At 57.5% G+C, this 22,912-nt stretch overlaps 1 protein-coding gene across 1 annotated transcript; it reads right to left on the bottom strand.

Annotated features, from left to right (window-relative positions):
• Positions 1 to 3,987: 3,987 nt before the first annotated feature.
• On the bottom strand, positions 3,988 to 22,235 carry CD5 (CD5 molecule). The gene is made up of 10 exons (XM_054563646.1): positions 22,184 to 22,235; positions 12,395 to 12,433; positions 10,821 to 11,126; positions 10,347 to 10,406; positions 9,739 to 10,071; positions 7,283 to 7,573; positions 6,477 to 6,602; positions 5,666 to 5,719; positions 4,603 to 4,725; positions 3,988 to 4,076 (listed from the first exon to the last, which is right to left on the bottom strand). Exons 1-10 carry the CDS (start codon positions 22,233 to 22,235, stop codon positions 3,988 to 3,990), a joined length of 1,473 nt encoding a protein of 490 aa, XP_054419621.1.
• Between the last annotated feature and the right edge of the window lie 677 nt (positions 22,236 to 22,912).

Consider the following 22,912-nt stretch of genomic DNA (forward strand, 5'->3'; position numbering starts at 1 on the left):
AAACTGAGGTGTTCTGTGCAGTGTTGTGGCTCTGGTGGGTTTGAGAAGTGGAAAGGGCTGCTGGGGCGGTGGGGAGGGGGCAGGCACGGTCCCTTCCGCCGCCTTCCGGATCACGCTCTGCTGAAAGGCTTCCTTGATTCATGCCCACAAAGCCCCGTCTATCTGGATCTCATCCCCTGAGCTGCCGCCCTCCCCTGCTCCTTCACCCCCGGGGCCGGGCTCTTAAGCGTTTCCCTTTCCTCTCCCACTGTGGTTTTCCATCTGGAGCATTCCCACGCCTGCGCCTGCACGTTCGCCTCGCTCTCGGTGGAGAGCTTGCAGCTGTGCAGGGCTGTGGGGCCTTGCCAGGCGGCCTGTGCGTTCCTGCCACCCGCTGGGCTGACGACGTCTGCTGTCAGCCTGTCCAGGAGCCCCAGCTGGTTCTCAGCCAGTCTCTACACTGGGATAGAGGGGCGGTGGGCTGCTCAACTGGCTGCGGAGCTGAGTGGTCTTCTGCCAGGGCCAGCCTGCCCCCCTTGCGCTCCCCCTGAGCGCCGTGGGATTTCATGAGGCCTGGGAGGGTCTTCTGCTTTCAGCAGGAAGGGCAGCTTCCTGGGAGTCAGGAGACTGACCAGCTTTCTAATGGGCCTGCTTTTCCTTCCCTGCACGGTGACACAAGGTGACAAGGGCAGGCTGCCTGTGAATGATGCTCCGAGTCACCAATATTGACAAAAGGGCCACACACATTTTGTGAAGCTTTTGGTGTGCCTTTTCTCAGGTCCTCTCAACAGCACTTTGATCCTCCCTCCCCCTACCCCCTATTTGAAACGGGGGTGGGTGGTTCAGTGACGGGGCCCACAGCCTAGAGGGGCGGGGGTGGGACTTGCACCCAGCTCTGTGTGACCTGGCCTCGGGCTCCTCTGCTGCGCTTCTGTGGTACCAGAAGTCGCCAGGCTTGGAAGCCACAGTCCTGGGGGGGAGTCTGAGCCCACGGTTGAGAGCTCCTGGGCTCCAGTCAAATGCTCCCTGCCCTTTGCCCCTCCTGAACTCTGGCCTTGCCTTACAAGTGTCCGGGGCTGAGGACACAGGACACCAGGGTGAACTAGAGACAGTCTGGCTTCGTAGGAAGAGGCTGAAAAATCTCACTTGAGGGGAACCGTCGAGTCGCTTGCTTTGGGTTGGTTCCAGAGTGGTGGCAGGGTGGGTACATGGAGCAGCCAAAGAGAGGAAGTGCCACTTTCTAAGAAAGGACTTGGTTCCGAGCTGCCGCAGCCCGTCACCCAGCACGTGGCCCTGCTGGCCCTCGCTCTTCCTTCCCACAGGCTGTCCACACCTTAGATCTAGCACACACTGGCTCTCGCGCGCACCCCTGCCTCCGTCCCCACCCATCCTCCACCACGACAGACCACAGTGGGTCTTTAACTGCAGGGCGGGCTGCACAGGAGACAGACCCTAAGTGTCAAATTTAGAGCCTCAAAGAGATTCCAAGCTCAGTGAGAAAGGGCACTTCATTGACACCTCCCTTCAGCTGTCAAGTTTGTTCCATGTACCACTCCCAGGTCCTAGGTGCCTGGAGATGGCAAAGTGAGCCTCGTTGCTGGGTAGCCCAAGTGAGCTTTCCTTTTGGGTCCTCTGTTTCCTTGGCTTAACACGAAGAAGATGTGCTAGAATCAGGTGGCGCACTCCACCGCTCCTGAGGGTCAGGCAAGGAACAGTTGAGGGGGGTGGGGGACACACAGGTGCATGCTGCCCTGTCTGGCCGAGGGGCGGCCCCTGCTTTATTCTGGCAGGTGGCCACGAGGCAGGAGTTTGGACCAAGAGGTAGCCCGGGTCCTCTTTAGAGGGGGCGCGGCATCCTGCAGGGCTGGGGGAGCCGGCCTGGCTGGCCCCTGGGATTGTGGACTGGGTCGACCTGCCAAGGCTGGGAATTGGCAAAGGTGCCCCCAAGGCCGAGGCAGTTCCCATTCAGCTGCTTACGCAGATCTTTTTGGAATGCATCACCTGGCACCACCCGGGCAACAGAGATTTTTGCCTTAACACAGCTCTTGCGGGAGTCTGGGGGGAGGGTGTGTTTTTTTAAGGCAGGCCATGTTGCGCTGAGGCGTGTGGTGGCCAAGCTAGAGACTGGCGAGCGTTTATGAAGAAAGGGGCCCATAGGGGATGTCTGCTTCACGCCCTCTGCCTGGCCTGCAGGCAGCCTCTCCGCTCCCTTTTGAGGACCCGCCCCTCCGCCATGCACGGGAAGGGGAAGGGTTGCCCCTATTTCTGGACTCCGTCTGTGGTCAGGGGCAGATCCGTGACCTGGGCTTGGCCACCTGAGTCCTGAGCGGGGACAGGGCGGAGGCCTGGTGGGAGGGTGTTGGGGGCAGCACCCCCTCTCCCCGGGATGCATCTGGTAGCCCCCAGTGGTCTCCCAGGGTGGCTTCCTTGGCCAGGACCACTGATGTCTGCTGCCCCTGGAGGATGCAGTGACCAGTCTGGTGGGAAAGGCCCCAGATCCCAGACGTGCTCTCGTCTTCTCAGGGAGCCGTCTGATGGCCAGGGGCTCAGCGAGGCCTCTCCCTTCACTAGACCCTCAGGCCCTATTGGCCTGGCTTGCGCTGAAGGAAGGCCAGGCGCCGCAGGGTTCCGTGTGTGTCTAGGCTGGCGGACCAGTGGGGAGGCTGTTTCTGATGAGGGAGTTACTTAACACACAAGGTTGTTCAGCCCCGACCTCCGACTCTCCAGGGAGGAGGTTTAACTGTGATCGGCTGAAACCCCTTTAGCTCTGGACTTTTAACTGCTGTGCAAAGCAAAACCGCCAATCAGCCAGGGTTTACTAGGTCCCCCTTTGTGCCAGGTCGTGAGGCAGCACTGGGGCCCTTTGGGCTCTACAGCCAGCCCCAGGCCCTGCTCCCTTTTAGGGAGGCACCTTGAAGCAGCGGGCTAGGGGGAGCCACAGGTGGCGGTCGGAGCAGAGGACCGGTTGGGCGCCCACACAGCGCCCCTGCTGGCAGCAGCTGCGACGTGCTGCGCTGTCTGCGTCGGCTGTGCAGCTCCCTGACCCCGAGGACTGCCGAGCCCCCCAGCAGGTGCCCCTGCCCTCGGGCATCTCCAGGGGCTCAGGGGGTGACCCTGGGCCGAGGAGGCCAAGCTCTCTCATTCTCAGAAAGTAGAAAAGGCGTTATTTACAAAGAACATATTAAAATACACTAGAATACTCAGCTCCCACCTCTCCCCCTGGCTGGGAGCTTCCTGCCAGTCCTCCCTGGGGTCCAGGTCTGAGGAGAGAGCCGATTCTCCTTGGGCGCTGCTTCCATAGACGGGGGAGGGCCTTCTGGGGCCTGAACCCCCAAGATGTCTCTGCCTGGCAGGGGCGGCTGCTCAGTTGTAGGCTCTGTCCTTTCACGGCTGTCACTTGTGGGGTCAGCCGAGCCATTGTGTGGGTCTCCCCTGCACCAGGCTCCTACGGGGGTGTTTGAAAGGCCCCTTGCCCTCCGCCCATGTTCTGGCCGAGGCAGAAATCGGTATGTATTTCCAAGCGGCAGATGCAGAACGTTCTCAGGACACAAGGTCGGCTCTGGGTGCATGCTCCTGTTTCCCGGGTCTGTGGGTGAGAAGGAAACGTGTCCGAAGAGGAAGCCTCACACCCTGGAGATGGTTTGGGAGGTGGGAGACGGGCCCCAAGGCCCCTGCTCAATGTCTGGGTCGGTGGCTGACCCTCTGGGTCAGGGGCTTCTTCCTGCTGGTAGCTCTGGTGTAAGTGCATCAGGGAACCTCCTAGGGGCTCCTTTGAGGGGGGTCTCCTGAGATGCAGTGTAAGGGGCAGTGTTAAGGCTGGTGAGTCTACTGCTCGAGTTGCCAGATCAGCTCCCATCCCCTAAATCCTCGAGGCGTACTTAGCCTTTCCCTTTGCACAAGTCAAGATGTTGGAATCCCCCGTTCGTGGATGGGCAGGGTGAGCAGGAGGCGGGAGTCCCGTGGCTGGTGCCTATCCCCAGGGCTGTGTGGGGATCCCGTGCTCACCTTTCACAGCCTCTGGGCCCCATGTAGGTCATAGTCGCTGTCAGAGGAGTTGTCGGGCTGAGTGGAGACGCGATGCAGGGCCCCTTCCAGAGCTGCGGAAAGAAAGGAGGCCAACTGCAGCGGGCGGACCCCAGCAGACTACACAGACAGAGCCCTCAGAGCCCAGAGCCCCATGGGGCGTCAGAGATCAGAGAGGCTTTACGAGCCCGTGGCTTGACAGCCACATATCTGTTTTGATCAAATCAGCCAAAGTTCACTAATGATGCTGAACTCCGGGCTCCCTGGGCTCCATTGTTAGTGCCAACCTGGGAGCATTCAATACAGGGCTCCCGCGGGCCTCCGGGCGGCTCTGTTTTGCCTCATTTACCGTCTTGCCAGCCACGCCCTGCCGAGAAGCCCGTCCGTGGGGTCCCAGCGGTGCTGGGGTTAATGGTGTCCCAGTGCCTTTGCTTTAGTCGAAAGGCCTATTAAGGCTGCATTCCTTCCACGCCCTGCTGTCAGCAGTGCCACCAGCAGGCAATGCATCCCCACTCTCCCTAGGCGCCCTGCTCTTCAGGGGATCACGTGACCCCTGCTCCAGCCCTGCCCTGGACCCCTCAGAGCACCGGATGTGCTTACCTGGATAAGCTGAGACTTGGGAGTTCCTGGGAGGCTGACTGTACTCATTCTCCACATGGGAGGCTGCGGGGTTCTCGACCTGGGATCGGCGGACGGTCATCGCGTGATCGCGGTGGAAAGACACTGAGCAGACAGATGCGGGAGTCATTCTGCGTGCTGCTCTGACCCCTCATCCCCCTTCCCAACATGGGCCCAGAGCTTTTACTCCTGTTCCCGCTGTGTAATAGGGGGAGGGGGGCTGCAAGGGCACCCACAGCCCCTTTAACACATCCTTCTTGTCCTTTCTCCTTGGATAGGTTCATATTAGTGGGGGTCAGACTTCCAGCAGCTTTGGATTGGCCAGCAAGCTGATTGGCAGGTTGGGCCTTCGGCTGGTCTGCTAGTCAGTCGTCAAGCACGTGTTAAGCAGGGACTTGGAGCACAAGAGACAGGGTAGCTATAACCCCTGACCTTCCAGAGCTGAGGGCCTTTACTGACTTAAAAAAAAAAAAAAAAAAAAGACTTGGCAACACAGAGCCTTCCTGAAAGGTTTGGCTCTTGACAAAGAGGGGAAGAATATGAAGCGGGAGGGAGGAGGAGGACGGCCCGGGCGGGGGCTGCAAGGAGAGAAGATGAAGGTCAGGTGGGGGTTGGGCCAGCTGCATCAAAATGCTTCACAACTGGCCTTTGAAAGTTGTTCCATGATCAAAGACATTGATAAAACTAGCTTGAACAACGCTTCTTCATGTATCCCCGCTTTGGAGATGAACAATGCAAAAATGCCCCTTAAGGCGCTGATAAGTCCTGCAATGAAGAACGGTGTCCCGCTTTGCTTCCCGCACGGGTATGCTAATCTATTTGGTCAGGAGTCCTCCTTTCTGATTATCACCCATTAACACCCGAGCCACAGCCACGCCTCAGCCGCGCGGGGGAGATCAGCGCGCTCAGGCAGCCACTGGCTCCGTCTGTGGCCAGCAGTGAGCCTCAGCTCTGCCTCCAAGGCTTCCTTCCTGAGCCTGGGCGGGCGGGGGTGGGGTGGGGGCACTGGCCGGGCGAGGGCGGACCCTGCCTCGTAGACACTTACTGTTCTGGCTCATTCCTGTGGGGCCAATCCACTGGCGCTGCTTCTTCTGACGGACTGGGCGACAGGAAAGGCACATCAGGGTGGAGCGCGGGCGGGTGGGGGTGGGGTGGGATGGGGGGTGGGAAAAGGGGCAGGCGCAGCTGAAGGGGGCGCTGCTGGACTCTGCCCCCAGAAATCTTCGGGAGCCTCGGATTTCTGACTTGCTGGGGAGGAAACTGCCCCAGCTCTTGCTGGAGGTGACTGGTTCTCCAGCAGAAATGATTGTTCAGAACCAGAATTAAGATCTGGGAGGGCGGCAGGGACCCAGCCAACACCGCCCACCTCTGGGCCTTCTCTTTTCAGCCCCTCTAATCTTACTTCCTTGTCTTTGAATCACTATCTCCTGCGTTCTGCAAGATGGAGACAGCAGCCTGCTCTGTTCACTAGGTGAGCAATCGCCCATTTTGTAGGTGAGGAAACTGAGGCTCTGAGAGGAAGTGGCTTAATTGCCATGATGTACAGCCGTGGTGGCACCAGGCCTGGGAAACGTGTCTTCTGAGGTGAGGGGCTGTGCTGACGACCCTCTGGGCCCATCACTGCCTACAGAATGGCCACATCCTCCCTTTGGCCAGAAGCAGGTCTCAGCCGGGCCCCAGGTGTGGGTGAATCAGGGACTGCAATGTCCCTGACTTTCTGTCTCTGGTGCTTTGGGCAGAAGCCGTCCAGCAGACAGGAGAGGGATGGGGCTGGGTGCCCCGGCAGAGGCGGGGCCCCTCCTTATCTGCCCACACAGGGGCTTGAGAGGGAGGTGGTTTGGGGCACTGGCACCTACATTTCTTCACCAGCTTCTTGTAGGCGAGAGGGCCGCACATGACCAGCAGCACCGCCAGGAGCACGAGGGCCAGGATGATGCTCGCCACGGCGCCTGCGCCCAGGCCCGCCGGGTTCGGGTCCTTGCCTGGGGAACGCAGAGGGTCAGCTCAGCCCCACCGCGGCAGCATCGAATCTGTCCATTCACAGGGAAGCCGCTGCCTGGCTTCTCCTGGCAATCTGCCAGCACGTGTGGAAGGCTGTTATCCACGTGGCAGTCCCTCCGTCATCTCTGGAATTCTCCGCTACACATACATCCATCTCCCATTTATCACCTAATACTTGATTGTCCAGCTATCACTTGTCACTGTGGGAATCAATTATTGAACTTCCTACCATGTGCCAGTTACAAATGATCATCTTGCCATCATTCATGGCACCAACGCATGGTCATATACCAATAGCCGGTTGTCCCTCCCTCCGTCTCTCTCTCTTTAATGTGTTACGCAGTCACGTTAATGTAGCGATATGTTCCACCTGTCCTTTGCTTTGCCGCCGTCCACCCTGGATGAGTAGAAGACAGAACGGAGTTCTGTCGTTCACTGGCTGCCTCACAATGATGGCCAGTGCCCTCTTCATGGCTCACGCCCATTGCTGTCTGCCCTCTCGCCTCCTTCCCCCCATCTGCCATCTCTCCGTCCTTTCTCGGGGCCTGGGGCTCTCTGTGCAGCTCCTGGGGCCTGTTCTTCAGAAACGTGCTCACTGACGGGGCCCTAGAGGGAAAACCAAGCACTGCCCTCCGCCCACCGTGGGCTGTGGCCAACTCACATGTGACAAACACCCTCTTGCAGTGGGCTGTCTCCTGAAGCTGGTGGCACTGCGACAGCTTCTCTGAGAGGCAGAAGGCCCCCCGGGAGGTCTTCTCGCCGGCCCCCACCACCTGGTAGGAGTGGACGCCGCCGCACTGCTGCTCCTGGCACACCTCCTCCCACCGCGAGGAGCCTCTGTCGGGGAGGCTGTGGCACAGGGCCGCCCACCGCCGGCCCTGGCGCACCTCCACGAAGCCTGCACACATGCCGCTGCCCCCCACCAGGCGGCTCTGCACCTTGGGCTGGAAACCTGGGGAAGGGAAACACCCGGAGATGAGGGGGCAGGCTCGGGGGGAGCCTCCCCCACCCGGAGCCTGCACACCTGGCCAGTGGCATGGCACCCCTTTCTTCTCTGTCCTTTCCTCTTTCTGGCATTCTCTCTGGCACTTACCTCCTTTTCTAGGCAGCTGCCAGCAGCTGTCCTGAGACACCACCGCATGGGCCCTTGGGTGTGTGAGGAAGCTGGCAGGTGGCCATGCCTGTGGCGGCCACCAGCAGGGAGCAGCCCTTGCCCAGGGGGTGCTAAGGGAAGAGCAGTGAGAAGTAGGTTCCCCTTTCTTCTTAGAAACATCCTCTCATTCTCCTGCTGCTCCTCGGGAGGTGGGAGGACTCCTCAGGAAGGGAAACTGAGGCCCAGGGATGGGACCTACCTCCTGCTCCAAGTCCTGGCAGTTCACAGGTTGGACAGAAGCCAGAAACACTGCTGCCTGGGCCCCGCTCATCAGGGTGGGGCCTGAGATCCCTCATGGAGGCCCCCACTGCTCAGTGTAAAGGGAGCTGGGATCTCACCAGCTTTGGCCAGTTTCTATAGCAACATTCACCTTCAAAGCCCTAGTAATTCTTCTATTTAGAACACATGTCCAAGGCCAGTCCCCTGGGTGTGGTTTGCAGGTTGCAGCCAGCAAAAGGGCTGGGTGTGGCTGAGAGCCAGCCTTTTCCCCCTCCTCAGGCCAAGAGACCCTTGGGGAAAGCTTCTGCCTGGAGGGGGCAGTGTTGACTAATTCACACCAGGCATCCAATAAGCGGGGGCCATCCCGCCCACGGGAGAGCTCAGTGGTTCATTGCAATGCTTCCTAGCTTTGTGCCTACAATCCCTGGACCCTGCTGAAATGCAGACCCTGATTTGGCAGGTAGGGGAGGGGCCTGAGAATCTGCATTTCTAACCAGCCCCCGATGACGTCCATGCTGCTGGTCCTGGACCACACGTTGAGTAGCCGAGGCTTAGACAGCAGGCTTAGGCCTGACCCTGCTCAAGTGGAAATCAGCCAGTGCTTTATGACAGCGATTTTCAACCGGCGTGCCACAAGAATGCTTAAAACATGCAACACCTGACTATTTAGTCAGGGACACTGATCTCTTTTCCCTTAGATTGTCAAATAAAAAAAATGACAACAGCCAACACAACAATAGCTGCCCAGTGTAAATGAATCAAAATTACATCTTTTTTTTCTTTGGTCAGATTGACAAAAAATACATTTCTTTTGCATGCCACAGAATCTTAGTAATTAGTTTCTGTGTGCCAAGGGATGAAAAAGGTTAAAAATCGCTGATCTATGATATTGGGCAAGAAATGTAACCTTTTTGAGCCTCAACGTGCTCATTCGTAAAGTGGGGATGAGAGTAGCACCCGCCTCTGAAAGCTGTTGTGAAAATGAAAGAGCGCCCTGGCCCGCGGAAGACTTCTTAAAGCCCGGACTCCGCCAGAGCCCCTCCTCCGATAGAAGCCCATCCCGTCCCTCCCAGGCAGGTGGTGACTTTCTTCCTCATTTTGAACTGTAGTCTCTTTCCCCTCAGTTTCACCACTGATCCCGGTTTTTGGGATCCTGTAGACCAGATTCCTTGGCCACCTTCCCTCAACCACAGCGACGTCACCACTGTCTTCAACTTGCTGGTCTGTGGCTGGGCAGCCTGTGCGGGAGGGCTCCTGGGCACCGGCTCTGGCCTCGCTGCCTGTTGCACCCCGGGGACCTCCCACCTCTCACTCTCTGCAACCTTGCTGTCCCGTGGGTTGACAAACTCCCTTCCTGTAAGGCTTGTCCTGCCAACCACCCCATCCTGCTCTGGTCCTTGGTACAAGCCACGATTCCTGCCTACAAGTCTCCTCTCCTTTGCTGCACTGCGCTCCCCTTCTCCTTCCAAAACCACTGAGAAGACCTTGCCTCCTCCTGGCAGTTCTGCTGACCCCACCTCCCTGTGTTGCGTTTGGAGCATTCAGGCTTGTTTGAATTTGCAGAGATTCCCAAGACAACCGGTGTGACGGCAGCCTCCCCATCCCACCCTGCCTACCACTTAGAGGCCAGCCACCAGCCCCAGCCTCCCTGGCGCCCCGAGCCTCGTGCTACATGCGAGGTTTTGGAGAACATGTGGTGACTGACCATGTGGAGGTGCCCATGGATCTGGCCCCGTCTCACTCACCAGAACAGATGAGGGCGAGAGCTTGGCCCTCCTCCTGGGGCTGGACTTTTCTGAAACACTGCTCCAGGGAGGTACAGCTGGTGTTCTGGATCTTCCATTGAATTGGCAAGGGCCTGATCCCCCCTGGGGCCTGAGTCTCAGCTGCCTCGGCCTCTGGCAGGTGCTTCAAGAAGGAGCCACACTGGAGGGCCCCACAGATGAGGTTCCCCAGGTCCTTGGTCCCATCCTGGCCCTCATAGCTGATGGTGCCACTCAGGCTGCCCCTGTAGAATTCCACCACGCCCGCGCACTGCAGGCCCTTGGGCCCTGGCACCAGCTGCAGCCTGGGAGGAGCTGTGGAGAGAGAGGGGAGAGAGGCGTGCGTCTGAGCACTGATAGCCGGCAGCGGGGCCTCCCTTCCGCCTTTGGCTCCGATACACGGACAAATGAATGGCCGGTGCATGGCCCTGGGAAATGGTGAGGTCCTGGCTCTTGAGTGGGACATAATTCCACTAAAACTTTTCGTCTTTACCTAAAATTCAAATTTCAGGACGCTGAGCATCCTGTGCTTCTAATCACTATATCGGACACCCTCCACCCCTGGGGGGGGGCCCTCAGAAACCTGTTACCTGTGGGTTCTGGTGATGTGGGTGGTGGCCTTGTGGTAGGAGGGCTTGTCTTCGGTGGCTCTGCAATGAGACATTTTGGTGAGGGGGCAGAAAGAGTGGGGGAAGGGGGTGAAGGGTGGGAGGGGGCTGTGAGAAGGGCTGAGGGCAACCAGCCGTGTTGCAGAGGACCCGGAACCCATGATGCTTGCTCCACACGTTGTCTCTAAGCCTCCTGTGAGGTGGGCGGCACCAGCCCATTTTATGGTTGGGAAAACGGAGGTTAAGAGGAGACAGTGACATTAGCAGATCCTCGACATTTTCCATCTGACCAGACAGGTCCCAGCACCGCTCAGCCTTCTCCCTCCAGTTCCCCACCAGTGAATGTGCCGGGGGACACTGTCCATCAGGGACCCTCCTCCGTCTGCCTGCTCAGGCCCCAGATCACAGGCCCAGGGCAGCCTCCGAGGGGTTGCTCTCCAGGCCCAGGGTACCCACCTGAGCAGATGAGGCCCAGAGGGGCCCTCTGGTTTGGCACACTGACGTTGCAGTTGAAGAAGGACCCCAGCTGCCCTTGGCAGGTGACATGGTTCTGGGGGCTGTTGAAGTACGAGATGTGGGCCAGGACCAAGGCGTCCCCGCAGTTCAGCCTCCTGCAGAGCTTGGAGGCCTCCTTGGGGTCCTCCCAGCGTTCCGGGCTCAGGCCCCAGCTCCGGCTGTCCACCGTGTGCCACTTGCCATCAAACTGGACCTCCAGCTGGCCCTGGCACTGAGAGTTGGAGCCTTGTAGTCTCACCTGGAGGTCTAGGGGTCAGAGAGGAGGGGTCGGTCAGGCTGGGAAGGGCTCCTCGCTACCTGCCTGCCCCCAGGTCTCCGCCTGGGCCCCCACCCCCAGCCAGGTTCCCTTCTGCTGTGCTCCTGTGGCTCATCCTTTGGGGCACTGCAGGGACTTCCCAGAAACTCAGGCTGAGGACTCTCCTGACGCAGCCGGCCCCCTGAAGCCTCCTGGAGCCGGGCCCTGGAGGATGGGGCTCAGACCTCAGAGCCACGTGGCGCTCTGGATGGTGGGCAAGGGGCCCTTGGAGCCCCCTGTGCAGCAGAATCGCCCCACTCCTGGGAATTCGGCCTCCATAGATCTGAGATAGGCCTGGTGCTGGTTTTTTTTTCCTTTAACTTTTAAAATCAATTCTATTGAGGTGCAATTTACATACAGTGAAATGCACTCATTTTAAGGGCACTTGTTCAATGGAACTGGACAAACGTGCACGCATCTGGGACACCACCACATGCTCGATATAGAACAGTTCCATCACCCGGAACGTTCCCTGAATCCAGCCTCAGGCCACCACCGATCTGCTTTCTGTCACTAAAGGTTACTTTTGCCTGTTCTAAAATGTCATGTAAGCGGAATCATTCAGCACTTTTGTTTGTTTGCTGTTTTTTTCTGTCTGGCTTCTTTCACTCAGTGTTTGAGATTTCTCCTTTTGCCGCATGGATCTGAGTTCATCCCTTGCAATTGCTGAATAACGCTTCATTGTGTGGATATGCCACAATTTGTGTGTCTATTTGTCATTTGGGTTGTTCCCAGGTTTTGGCTACCATGAACATTCATGTACCGATCTTTGTCTTTTTGTGGATATGTGTTCCCGATTCTTTTGGGAGAATACCTAGAGGGGGAATTGCTGGGTCGTAGGTAGGAACGTGGCTTTTGTGATTTGCTAAAGCTCCATGAAGGAAAAAGTAAGAATATATGTTTGCACTTGCATAAAGAGATTCTGGAAAGATATGCAAGAAATGAATAAACATGGTTATTACCTGGGGTGTCTGGGATGGGGGAAGCACTGGACAGTTGCGGTACTTTATGGCCATGGAGGGCGTCCACGTGCAGGTGGGCATGTTAAATGTGTGTGGGGGGGAGGGGCTCTCTCTCTCTCTCTCTTCCTCTGGGGTGGGGTTCATCCTGGGGGAGGTGCTGACTTCTTAATTGGCAGGACCCCCTACAGCCTGATAGAATCACAGCCCTGCTCCCCCTCCCCACCTCTGCCGCCAGGCCTCCTGTGGCTCTTCCTCACCTGAGTCCAACAAGTTGGGCCCTCCGAGGCAGGAAGTGACTGCGGAAAGGAGAGAGCAAGGTCAGGAAGTGAGTCTCCCTCCCGTTCCCGCTCCCTTCGCCCACAGGCTGAGCAATGGCCTTCTCTGCCTGCCCCCACAATTGCGGCAACCAAGTGCAGGGCTTTGCATGCTACTGTCGCATCCCCTGGGTGGGTCATGAAGTCAATTTAGTGGGTTGCAACCATGATCTTTCTTTCCTGTTTTAAAACGTTGCTTTTTGAAAAAACGTGCAGGACAATGGATTTTCCTCTAGTGCACAATGCTGTGGATGTTAACACAGATGTAGGTCAGTGTAATTGCCATCACGATCAAGGCATACGACAGCTCTATCGCCCCCCAAATTTCCTCTTCCTATCCTTTTGCACTAATAGGCAGTACCACAAACATCAATTTTTAAAAAGAACAAAATGGACTAGAAGAGAGGATGTCAGGATGTACTGTGCATTGTGAGGGCAAGGATCACTTCGTGTGCCTGCGGTTGCAAAGTAAAAATGTCCTGTTCTGTTGCTTTCAATCAAAAAAGTTTGCACACCGTGATTCTAGAGAACCAGGAAACGAGCCAGGGAGGGAATCCAAGATCAGGTTGCTACCCTCTGGTATTGCCAAGGCTGGACAAGAACAACAGCAATTTATCTTTCATGGCTCCAGTTTCCAGGGGGGGACAGTGAAGCTCAGACTTCAATCGGAAGGGGCTCGGCCATGGTGGCACAGCCAGTTGGCAGGAGAGCTAGGACCACAGCCCCAGTGCGCCTGGCACTGGTCCTGCCTGGGCTCAGCCAGTAGGAACGTGGGCCATTTGGGAAGTTCCACTTCCTGCCAGTCCCATTGTGGGAAGAGGGGGGGTCTCCCAGCAGAGCAGCCTGTTACTAGCTGACCTGTGGTTGGGCTGTAGGTTGATCGGAGTGGGGATGGGATGGGGTGGCATGTCTGTGTGTCCTCAGAGCCCACCCTCTGTGTTTGCCGCCCAGCATTATCACTCACGGAACAGGTGTTTTGACAGCCACCTGACTGACTCCTGGACTCACTTCTCCATTGGAATCTGGGGTCAACACCAGGTCACAGCGACTGCGTTATATAGTAAACAGCTGTGTTTAAGTTGTTTTTGAGAAATTGTTGCTGGGTGTGGGTGTTAAAAAAAAATAGCTTTTTTTTTTTAAAGCCTGCTTTTGCCTGAATGTTCTGAACCCACGGTAGAATTTTAAGGGGTGACTTGCCAGCTCACCCTTTCCCCCCAACCAAGGTTCCTGATAATGAAGTCGTCCTGGCCCCTGTGATGCTCGTCCTCCTTGGCAAGAGCTTTTCACGGTTGCCTGGGAGTCCGGGGCCTCAGGACGGGAAGGTATTCCTCACATGTGGGGAGTGTTGGGCCCAGGGCAGTTGCCAGAGCTCGGCCCGGGAGCGAGGGTGTTGACCAGCTGTCAATCATCCAATCTATTGCAACGGGAAGGAGGACATGGTGGAGGGGCCCATGCTAAGGAGGCGAAAGAGGAGGCAGGGGGCCCTTGGCCTTGCCCGCACTCTCATCCCTGACCTCTCACTCCTCCTCCCCCCGGGTTCCAGCTCCACTTTGTGAATGGGGGTGTCCACCTTGAGGAATTCGCTCTCTTTGGCTAAGCCATGCAGGCTGAGGCAGCTTGGAGGGGCGCTGAGGGGGAAGGGGGACACAAGGACCCTTTGGTGCTGTGGGGGTTTTCAGGCATGGACCGCTTGCTCTGGGCGAGGGTACTCCCTGCCACTCTCTGCCTGCGGGCCCTGGGGAGCAAGTCCTGCAGCCCTGCCGAGTCTCTGCTTCCTCATCCACAGCATGGGAACAAGGAAGGGGCCAGCTTTACAGTGAGGAGAGGCAATGATCCATGTAAAGGACCTAGCCTGGTGCCTTCCTGGCCCGCGTTCAGTGCTCAGAGCTGGAGCTACTGGTCGTGGCGCTGGCGGGGCCCGGGGCGCGCGCGGGGACCGAGGGCGCTTTCCCTGCGGAGCACAGTCCCTGCCCAGGACCCTGGGAGAGCCAGGTCCTGGGGCTCACGCTTGCCTTTCTCACCTGGGACCCTTGCATTCCCAAAGTCACCTTGGTCAGCATTCATTGACAGCAGCTACCATTATTGAGTACCTACTGTATACTCAGCACTCGGGGTCATTCCTTATGGACGTCATTGTCAGCGTCCCACGCGGCCTCGCAATGTGAGTTGAGTATGGTCACGGAAGACATGTTGGGAGAGGGTAAGTGCCCCATCCAGGGTGACACTACCAGCAACTGGCAGGGCCTGGGTTTGAACCATCCCCTTGCCCCCTAAACCCATGCTCTCACCTCTCTGCCCCCGCCATTGTGCCTCCTAAGTGCCAAGTGTGGGGAGGCAGAGATGAACACGACCCAGGCCCTGACCCTGCGGTGCCTGAGCCCCCGAACCCTGAAGCCCCCGGGCTTGGCCGTCATGGCGGGTCTCACGCAGAGCAGCCCAGGCCCTGCTGGGAAGGACGAAACAAGCTAGACAGCCAAGGACGATTCTAAAAAAGAAAATGGCCTGGTGAGAAAAGACGTCGCGGCACCCTAGGGCCTTGGCTCCCTCTGGGTGCCTGTCCGTCCTCAGCTGAGAGCGTTCCCTGTCTGTCCCTCCAGCACGGTCATCACCCCTTACAGTTTGCGCCCTTTCCCTGGCATGTTTATACGTGAACGCTCTCAGACCTCATCGCAGCTCCACGCCGTAGGTACTGTTACCCTAGTCCCCTTTTTATAGATGAGGAAATTGAGAGAGGAACTGGCCCACACAGCTGGCGAGTGCTGGCTTCGGAACTCTCAGCCAGGCCACCTGGCGCAGAATTTGTGCTTTTGGACCCCTGGACCAAGCTGCCACCCTTTCCTTAGGAGGGAAGGCTGCGGCAGCCGGACCTGTGTTTCACCAATTCCTGCACGTTCCTGGCGTGCACACCCGATGGAAGGGAGTGAACTTGTGATTCTGTTTAGTCTGTGAACAGACTTTCCCACAAATTTGCTGTGTGCTCTTGGCCAGTCACTCATCCTTTCTCGGCTCTGTTTCCTCATCTATAAAATGGGCACGTCAGACTTCACGGTCCTTCACTTTCCTCTCGGTTCAGAGGAGGACGGAGGGATGCGTGCCTGACTCGGAGCATCCTGGGTGCTTTATTTTTTCATTCTGTCCAGGAAGACGTTCAGGTGTTGATTGTCCACAGTTTATTTTAGTTGTTTTGCACAGGGGTCAGGCCAACATCCTCCTTCCCTTGAACCTGATCGATGTGCTCAGGATTCTCTTGACTCCTTTCCTGCCACAACCTACCCCACCGGACCCTGCCTGCAGCCTGCGGCGCGAAGCTCTGCTGGGGCAGAATCTGCAGACAGAGGCCTGGAGACCCTTGAGACCATGGGGCACACGAGGCACGGAAGCACCATGCCCCTTCCTAACCCGTCAGCCACAGCGACACTCCAGCAGCTGGAGCTGGGAACAGAATTCTCCAAATTCTCTCCTTCTCTGGCCAACCTCCCCTGGAAGCCCAGAAATGTAGGGCTTAGACTGACTGCGTCCAGGCAAAGCCCAGGGCCGGAAAACTGGAGTTAGAAGGCCTCCTGACTCCTCCAGAGCCCCTTTCTCATTTCTGCATTTGCAGAGAATTAATCATTTTGACTCTGCCTGCTCCAACAGGTCTCGGTGAGGAGGACGTGAATCCCTGAAAGCGGCTCTGAGACTATGTGTGTATATATATATGTATGTATGTATATATATCTCATATTCAGAATTCCTCATCTCCTACTCCCCTCTCCTCTTGGCTCCCAGCATTCCTCATGCCTCTCACTTTGGCATCCCTGCAGGCCCCCATAGGCCATGGATGAGTTTTATTGGCTTTGCATGCTGTTAAAAATGGGGTGGCCCATTTTTTTAAAGACTTCTTTTTGTTTTGTTTTATAAAAAAAAAATCCCAAGACCCAGATGTTTTTGAGAAAGAGGTCATCCTGGCCACGCTGGGCTGTGTCACCGCCAGCCCCAGGCAACGGCCTGTCCGCCTGCTTTGGATGGCCCCTGAGGTAGCTTCCTGCTGCCCTGCGTCTGGAGAGCCATGGCTTCAAACACAGGATGGTCTCTGCAGTAAAATGTACGAATTTTCACACTAAGGAGGATGTGCCAAGATTATAAATAGCCTCCTATTTGCTCCGGTCAGGATTTGCACCGAATGCGTTTGCCAGAAATCTACAAACGTTGGTTGGGTTTGGAATTGCAGATGAACGTTGGCGGGCTTGTGTGGAGGGACCCACTTTACAGTGCTCAGTCGAGCCAAGGTGTGTAAAGCCTAGGACGGCCTGCCTCTGACTCCGGGGTAGGCCCTGCCTGGACCCCCGGACACCTGCACTGACAGCCCCTACACACTAGGACGCGGAGGGCACTGGGGATCCTGGGAAGGGCTGGGACATTGCCGACGATGACAAGGGCAATAGAGAACATTCACTGGACCCTACCCGGTGCAGACCCCAGCGCGGGCGAGTTTATCGTGGAAGACCCTGATGGCCTCGTCTGAGGGGGCTGCCATCACTGTTCCCAATATAAGGACACCAGCGTCCTGATTTAGTGCTGTTTGAGGTCAGATGGTCCATTTTCCCACCAACAATGATTCCTCCTACTAGTCTGTGAACTTATCAATGTACAGCAAACTCCACGTGTCAGACAGCCTTTGGAGGCATCCTGGCCTCTCTTTCCTGTCACCCTCTGATGAGAGGCCACCTTAGGGTCAGAAACCCCTCTTCCCTGGACGATGCCAGGCAGTGAGCCGTGTCTAACCTGTATCAGCATCAGGGCTTCAGGGGAGCAAAGATCACACGGGCCAAAACTCTGTTTCTGGGCCAAGCCCCAGAGGAAGTGATTGGTTTAGGATTCGGAGCTTTTTTATGTGCAAAACACGCAGAGAATCGCACTGGGCTCACTCCAGGAGAGCTGGAGGACTGGAGCCCGCAGAAGGAACGGCAGAACTGGCCGCTCATCTCGCTCACCCAGGGCCTGTGCCAACGTGCAGACAGTGAGCTCATCCTGGGCACAGTGGTCATTGCGATTTAGCTCATCGCTCTCTCTCCCTGGTGGCCCGGTGTGTCTAATGGAATTTGCATGAGCTTCATGCCACATGTGTCTCCACTGTGACAAGCCCTCCTTTTTGTTCAGAGCTTTATATATCTCAAAACTCCGCCACGTGCGGGAGCTCATTCTTTCTACCCTTTCTAGCCCTGTGTGGAAGGGACCAGGCTCACCCCCATTTTAAGATCAGGTAACAGATGCGGAGAGGCTGAGTGACTTGCCTAAGGTCACACAGCTCGCTGGTGGTAGAGTCAGGGCAGAAAAACAATGACAATCTCTTGATAGGGCTCCATGGCAGCCTACTGTGGGGAGACCCCGGAGCCTGCTTGTCCCGTGGTACGGATAGGAGAAACTGAGGCCGAGAAGAGGGAGGTGAGTCACTGCGGAAGCCTCCGTGGGAGTCTGTGGACCCTTGCCGTCTCTGTCAACTGCCACCACTTTCCTATCCTGTTCCCCCTGTTTTTTTTGCCAGCTGTGCCCTCAGGGATAAGGGAATATTGGGGTGCCTGCGAGAGCCCTGAGAGCCCAGCCTGTGAGGAAAAGAGCGATGCTGCTGTTGCTGCTGCTGCTAACGATGGCAGTGGTTATAGAGGAAGTGGCCAGAATCCCTCATCTGCAATTCGAGGCCCGCACCAAAGGTCTTTCTAATGTATTTGGCTGGAGGGTATTTGCAGCCTTTAGGGGCCCCTCTGCGTTTGTGAATTTGTGTTTCACTGCAGAAGCGTCTCATCAGGAAGTGCTGCCCGAGACCTGGTTGGCGGGCATGTTATGAGCCCACAGCCCATGTACAAGGTACCTTCTACCATCTAAAAAGTTCTGAATTCCCAAAGCAACTGGCCCGGGGTTCAAGACAAGGTCCTGTGGACCACGACAGGTGAGTTACTGTTTCTCTCAACGGTGCTCCGCACACGTTCCCCTCTGCTCAGTTCCATGGAGAAGAAGCCCCAGTCCTGGCGGAGGCCCTGCAGCCTGCGTGCCTCCGGCCCCGCCGCAGGGGTCCTCCCCAGGCGGGCGCGGCCTGCTCACCTGCTCCCTGGCAGAATTTTCTCAAACATTATCCTCCTGTGCGGCCCACTGCATCCGCCCAGGTACAGCACGGCCGCAGCGCTCCCAGCCCCTCCACCCACGCCGCTCGTGACTGCGAGCGCCCATGCCACCACTGGCCTACTCCATCTCTGCCTGTCTCTTCGTCACACCCCAGCTTCCATGTCTGATCCACCAGGGCAGGGTTTTCCGTGTTCACTGTGGTGTCCCCAGCACTTAGCACGGTGCCTGGCACATAGAGGGTGCTCAATACATAGTTACTGTCTGAATGAATGAATGAATTAGATTTAACGACTAATTATCCTTTGAGGTAGGCACAATGGCGATCCCCATTTTCTAGATGAGAAGGCTGAGACTTAGAAGGTGTCCTTGTCATTTGTGAGTGGCCAAGTAGAAACCAGACCCAGATCTGTGCAGCTTCAAGCCCCACAGGCCTTCATGAATGTGGGCACAACACTCACGCACACATGACACACAGCATACACACATGCTTACACACGCACCCACATGCATGCACACACAGCAGGTGTTCAGTCAATTTTCTGAGGTGGAGTTGAAGTCCCTCCCTGGTCACTATGGAGAAAACCCCTCTGAACGCTTGGAGCTGGGCAGAGTGACCAGAGGGCCAGCGCCAGCCCCTGGTCCCTCCGTTCCTCACGGGAGCGCTGGGGCCTGAGCCTTTGTGCCCAGAGCCAGCAGGGCCTCAGCTCTGTGGCCCGGGACACAGGCTGGGCGGCCTCCTCGAAGGTGGAGCCCCCACGCCCTTCTCTATTGTGGACACCAGCTCTGTGGACTGGGACTGCCCCACCGTGAAGTCGGTCACTTACTTCAACCGTTGCTGTTTCCTTGGTTGCACTGATCATAATATTTGTCAATATTTCTAATGCCCATTTACCTGTGTTCTGCAACGGGTCTCCTCTGTGAGCCTGGTAAACAGAGCCTGGCAGATCCATGAGGGCAGGGACTCCTGCCCTATTCACTGCTGTATCCCAGTGCTTTGCACAGAGCAGGGCACACAGTAGGCGCTCAATAAATATTTGTAGGTGAGGGAATGAATGCACAGCTTGTGACAGAGTGTTGGGGAGCAGAAAGGTTGATGGGTAAGCTAGCGTTGATGGGCTAAGACCCCTTCCCGCCAAGTCCTACCTACCTTGTTTCTTGCTGACTCTCATAGTAGTAGTAGTAGTAATAATTTAATAAGAATAATTAATACTACTGATGTTTCTTGAGCACATCCTCTACTATAGGCCGACACTCTGACTAACACTTTGCATGTGTTGATTCATTTCATCCTCATAAACCTGTATGAGGCAGGTACTACTATATTCCCATTTACAGAGGAGAAAACTGAAGCGTACAGACAGGTCCAAGGTCACCCAGCTGGCAAGTGGCAGACGGGACTTCAAGCTGCAGAGTCCATGGGGCTGAGGGCCGTGGCGGGGGAGCCTCTGTGGGAAGCCATGGTCCCTGCCACCCCACCCATGCCACAGGCATCTTCATGCCCCAAGTTCCCTAAGTCAGGGGCCTGGCCCAGAGGGCCAACCAGGAGGCTGCAGCGCCCCCAGGGCTGTGCCAGCGCCTTTTCCTGGACTGACTCAAAGGTGCCTGTGCTGCTTGGCCCTCGGCACCCCTGGCCCTCGGCGCCCTGGCTCTTGGCCATTTTCCTCCTCGCAGGAGTGGCTTTGGTGGCCTTTGCTCTTAGCTGAGGGTCCGGAGGGGGTCTCGGTGGGAGCAAGAGTGCGGGGCTAGGGTTTGAGCTGCTCCTTATGAGCTGCTTCACCCTGTGCTTGCCACTTGGCTTTTCTGGACCTCAGTTTTCTCCACTGTGAAATGGGGACACTGGGCCCCCTTACTTCATAGGCTATGGTGGAGCTTACAGAAGAATATGGCTGTGAAGGTGTTTTCTAGGCTGTGGCCCCCTGGGCAATGGGAATGTTCATTATCTACCAGTGCGTGTGCACACACGCACACACACGCGCGCGCACACACACACACACACACACACCGGGAAGCACATGCTGCTGGGGTCCCAGATGGTTCCTGTCACACATGGGTTGAAGGTACGGTGGCCAGGCCTTCCCGACTTGGGGCTCCTTTGGGCCATGGACCTGTGCGGTCCTGCCAGGAGCCTTGCCTCACGACAGGGTTCAGGTGGGAGGCTCATGAAGCAGGACCCCCTCCCCATACCCAGCTACAGGTGAGGGGTGGGTGGGGATTGAAGGGCCTGGTCCAAGGACCCCCCCCCCCACTGCCAAGAGGCTACAGCAGCTCCTCTGGAGGGTCCCTGGATGCAGCCCGGAGCTCATCTTTAGGCCTCTGCCCTGGAGACAGAAGGCATTTTGTATCTCTTGCAGTTCCGTGTAAGAATAGCCATGTGAACATGTGTTCACCTGTGCCATCGTCACATGCCGGAGGATGGTAAGATGACATTTGGAGGCATGTCTGGCCCATGAAAACACACACACACAAGCACATTTCTCACCCATGCACACACACAAACACACATACTAATTTAGACGCACACCCCCCTCACCACCCCTGTGTGCCAGCTTCTCTAGGAGGAGCTGAGGGTCCCCGCTCAGCAGGCAACGTCTCCTGAGGCCTTTCCTTCTGGCCTGGGAAGCTGCAAGCTCCTTGCTGTTGCCACCCATTCCCGTCCTGGGATCACGCACCTCTCTCGCCTGCTACATCTTCCAAATCCTTGAGAAGTGGTCAGATCTCATCTAGTTCACCCTCTGCCTTTTATAAACGGGGAGACGGAGGTCCAGACAGGCTCGGGGGCCTATCCTAGGCACACATGGCCAGGCTTGGAACCCAGGGCTCAGGCCGCAGAGCACAAACGGCCATTCCCCCACCCCTGACCATGGATCCTACCCGCTGGCCAGCGCCAGTGACGGCCCCAGCAGCAGGGCCCCAGTCCTGAGCTAGTGTCCCAAGTCCTTGGGAATGGAGGTCCCCCAGCTTCCACCCTCTCCCCGCAAACAGAAGGTCCCAGGTTGTTTCATTAGTGGCCCACGGGGACAGGGATGGCTTCCGAAGCCCCTCCTCCTGGGCTGCAGGAGACCCACGGTGAGCTCACAGCCTGGCTGGCGGGCCTGGCGGGGGCCCCACTGGGGACAGAACCAGAGGGACTGGGAACGAAGGCATACATCTTAGACATCTGCTTAGCTGCGTTCTCAGAGGTGGTCCCCACCCTGCCTCAGCCACTCGGCCCGGAGCATCATCAGAACCGCCAAGGAGGCTGCAATTTTCCTCTCCCCGGAGGCATCCAATAAAGGCTGGACACTGGCGGGGCACGGGGAGCTGCAGAGGGAAGCCCCCCTTAGACGGGGCTGGCGACCGGATTGCTAAACTGAGAGCCTGAGTTAGTGTCAATCCGGCCTGGAAGGGCACAGTAAGGCCCCAACAGGGCAGGAGGGAAGCAGAGCTGGGGCGCTGGCGACGGACAAGCGGGACCAATAGTGACGCAGGGGCTGGGGGCTCAGATAGGGATCCTCGTGGTCCCAATCTTGCATGATGCTCCAGAGAGGTGACACGCGGGCCTGACATGAGAGTCAGACCGAGGGAAGAGCTGCATCTCCTCCCTCGCACCCCAAGCCCCGCTACCCTGGCAGATGTCGCAGGCGGGGTACTCACCCAGCACTCCCAGCAGGCACAGGGCGGCCAGCAGCGGCTGCTGGGGCTCCATGGGCACGGCCTCCTCCTGCCTCAGCCTTGGCAAGCTCAGCACCCGTGGGTGAGGCTGTCTGCCCCCCGTGTCTCCCTCTCAGGGAGGAGGGGGCGGGGCGGGCATGCGTGGGCAGGGGTGGGACTGGGGAGCAGGCGGCGTAGGGCCTGCGTCACCCATGTTTGAAGTTGAACTGTCAACTTCCTCCAGTAAAACCACCTGTCCCCTTTCGAATGGCTTCTGCCAGCTTCCTGCCTGAGGTGCCCTGGGCTGGGGCAGTGCCCCAATCGCGCCACGCTGGGGCAGGGCTCCTGCAGGGAGGCGCCTGGCTCCACGGGGAGCAGGCCCGAGGGACCGAGAGGCAGGGGGCCTCCCGGGATGGAGCTGAGCCGCCCTGGGGTGCTGAGAGGGGAGAGTGGAGGGCACTGCCCCAGTTCTCGCTGCAGGCTCAGTGATGAAAACCCTGACGACGCCCTCCACCTCCCCTTACGGGGTGAGGTGGGAGTTTGAGGCAAACCCCCACGGGCGGTGTCGAACCAGCAAGCCTAGGAGAGGGCTCCTCCACAAATGCTGGGCTGTGGCCGTGTGTGTGTCGGTGCACATGTGGGACAATCTCCACATCAGTGCATGTGTGGTCTCTACGCTGGTGTGAGATCTCTGTGTCGATTGCTCCCGGAAGGGCTGGAATCAACCTCTGG

Source organism: Pteronotus mesoamericanus, unplaced genomic scaffold, assembly GCF_021234165.1.
Source record: "Pteronotus mesoamericanus isolate MK-2021 breed Mesoamerican mustached bat unplaced genomic scaffold, CSHL_Meso_final scaffold_83, whole genome shotgun sequence".
NCBI classification, from domain to species: Eukaryota; Metazoa; Chordata; class Mammalia; order Chiroptera; family Mormoopidae; genus Pteronotus; species Pteronotus mesoamericanus.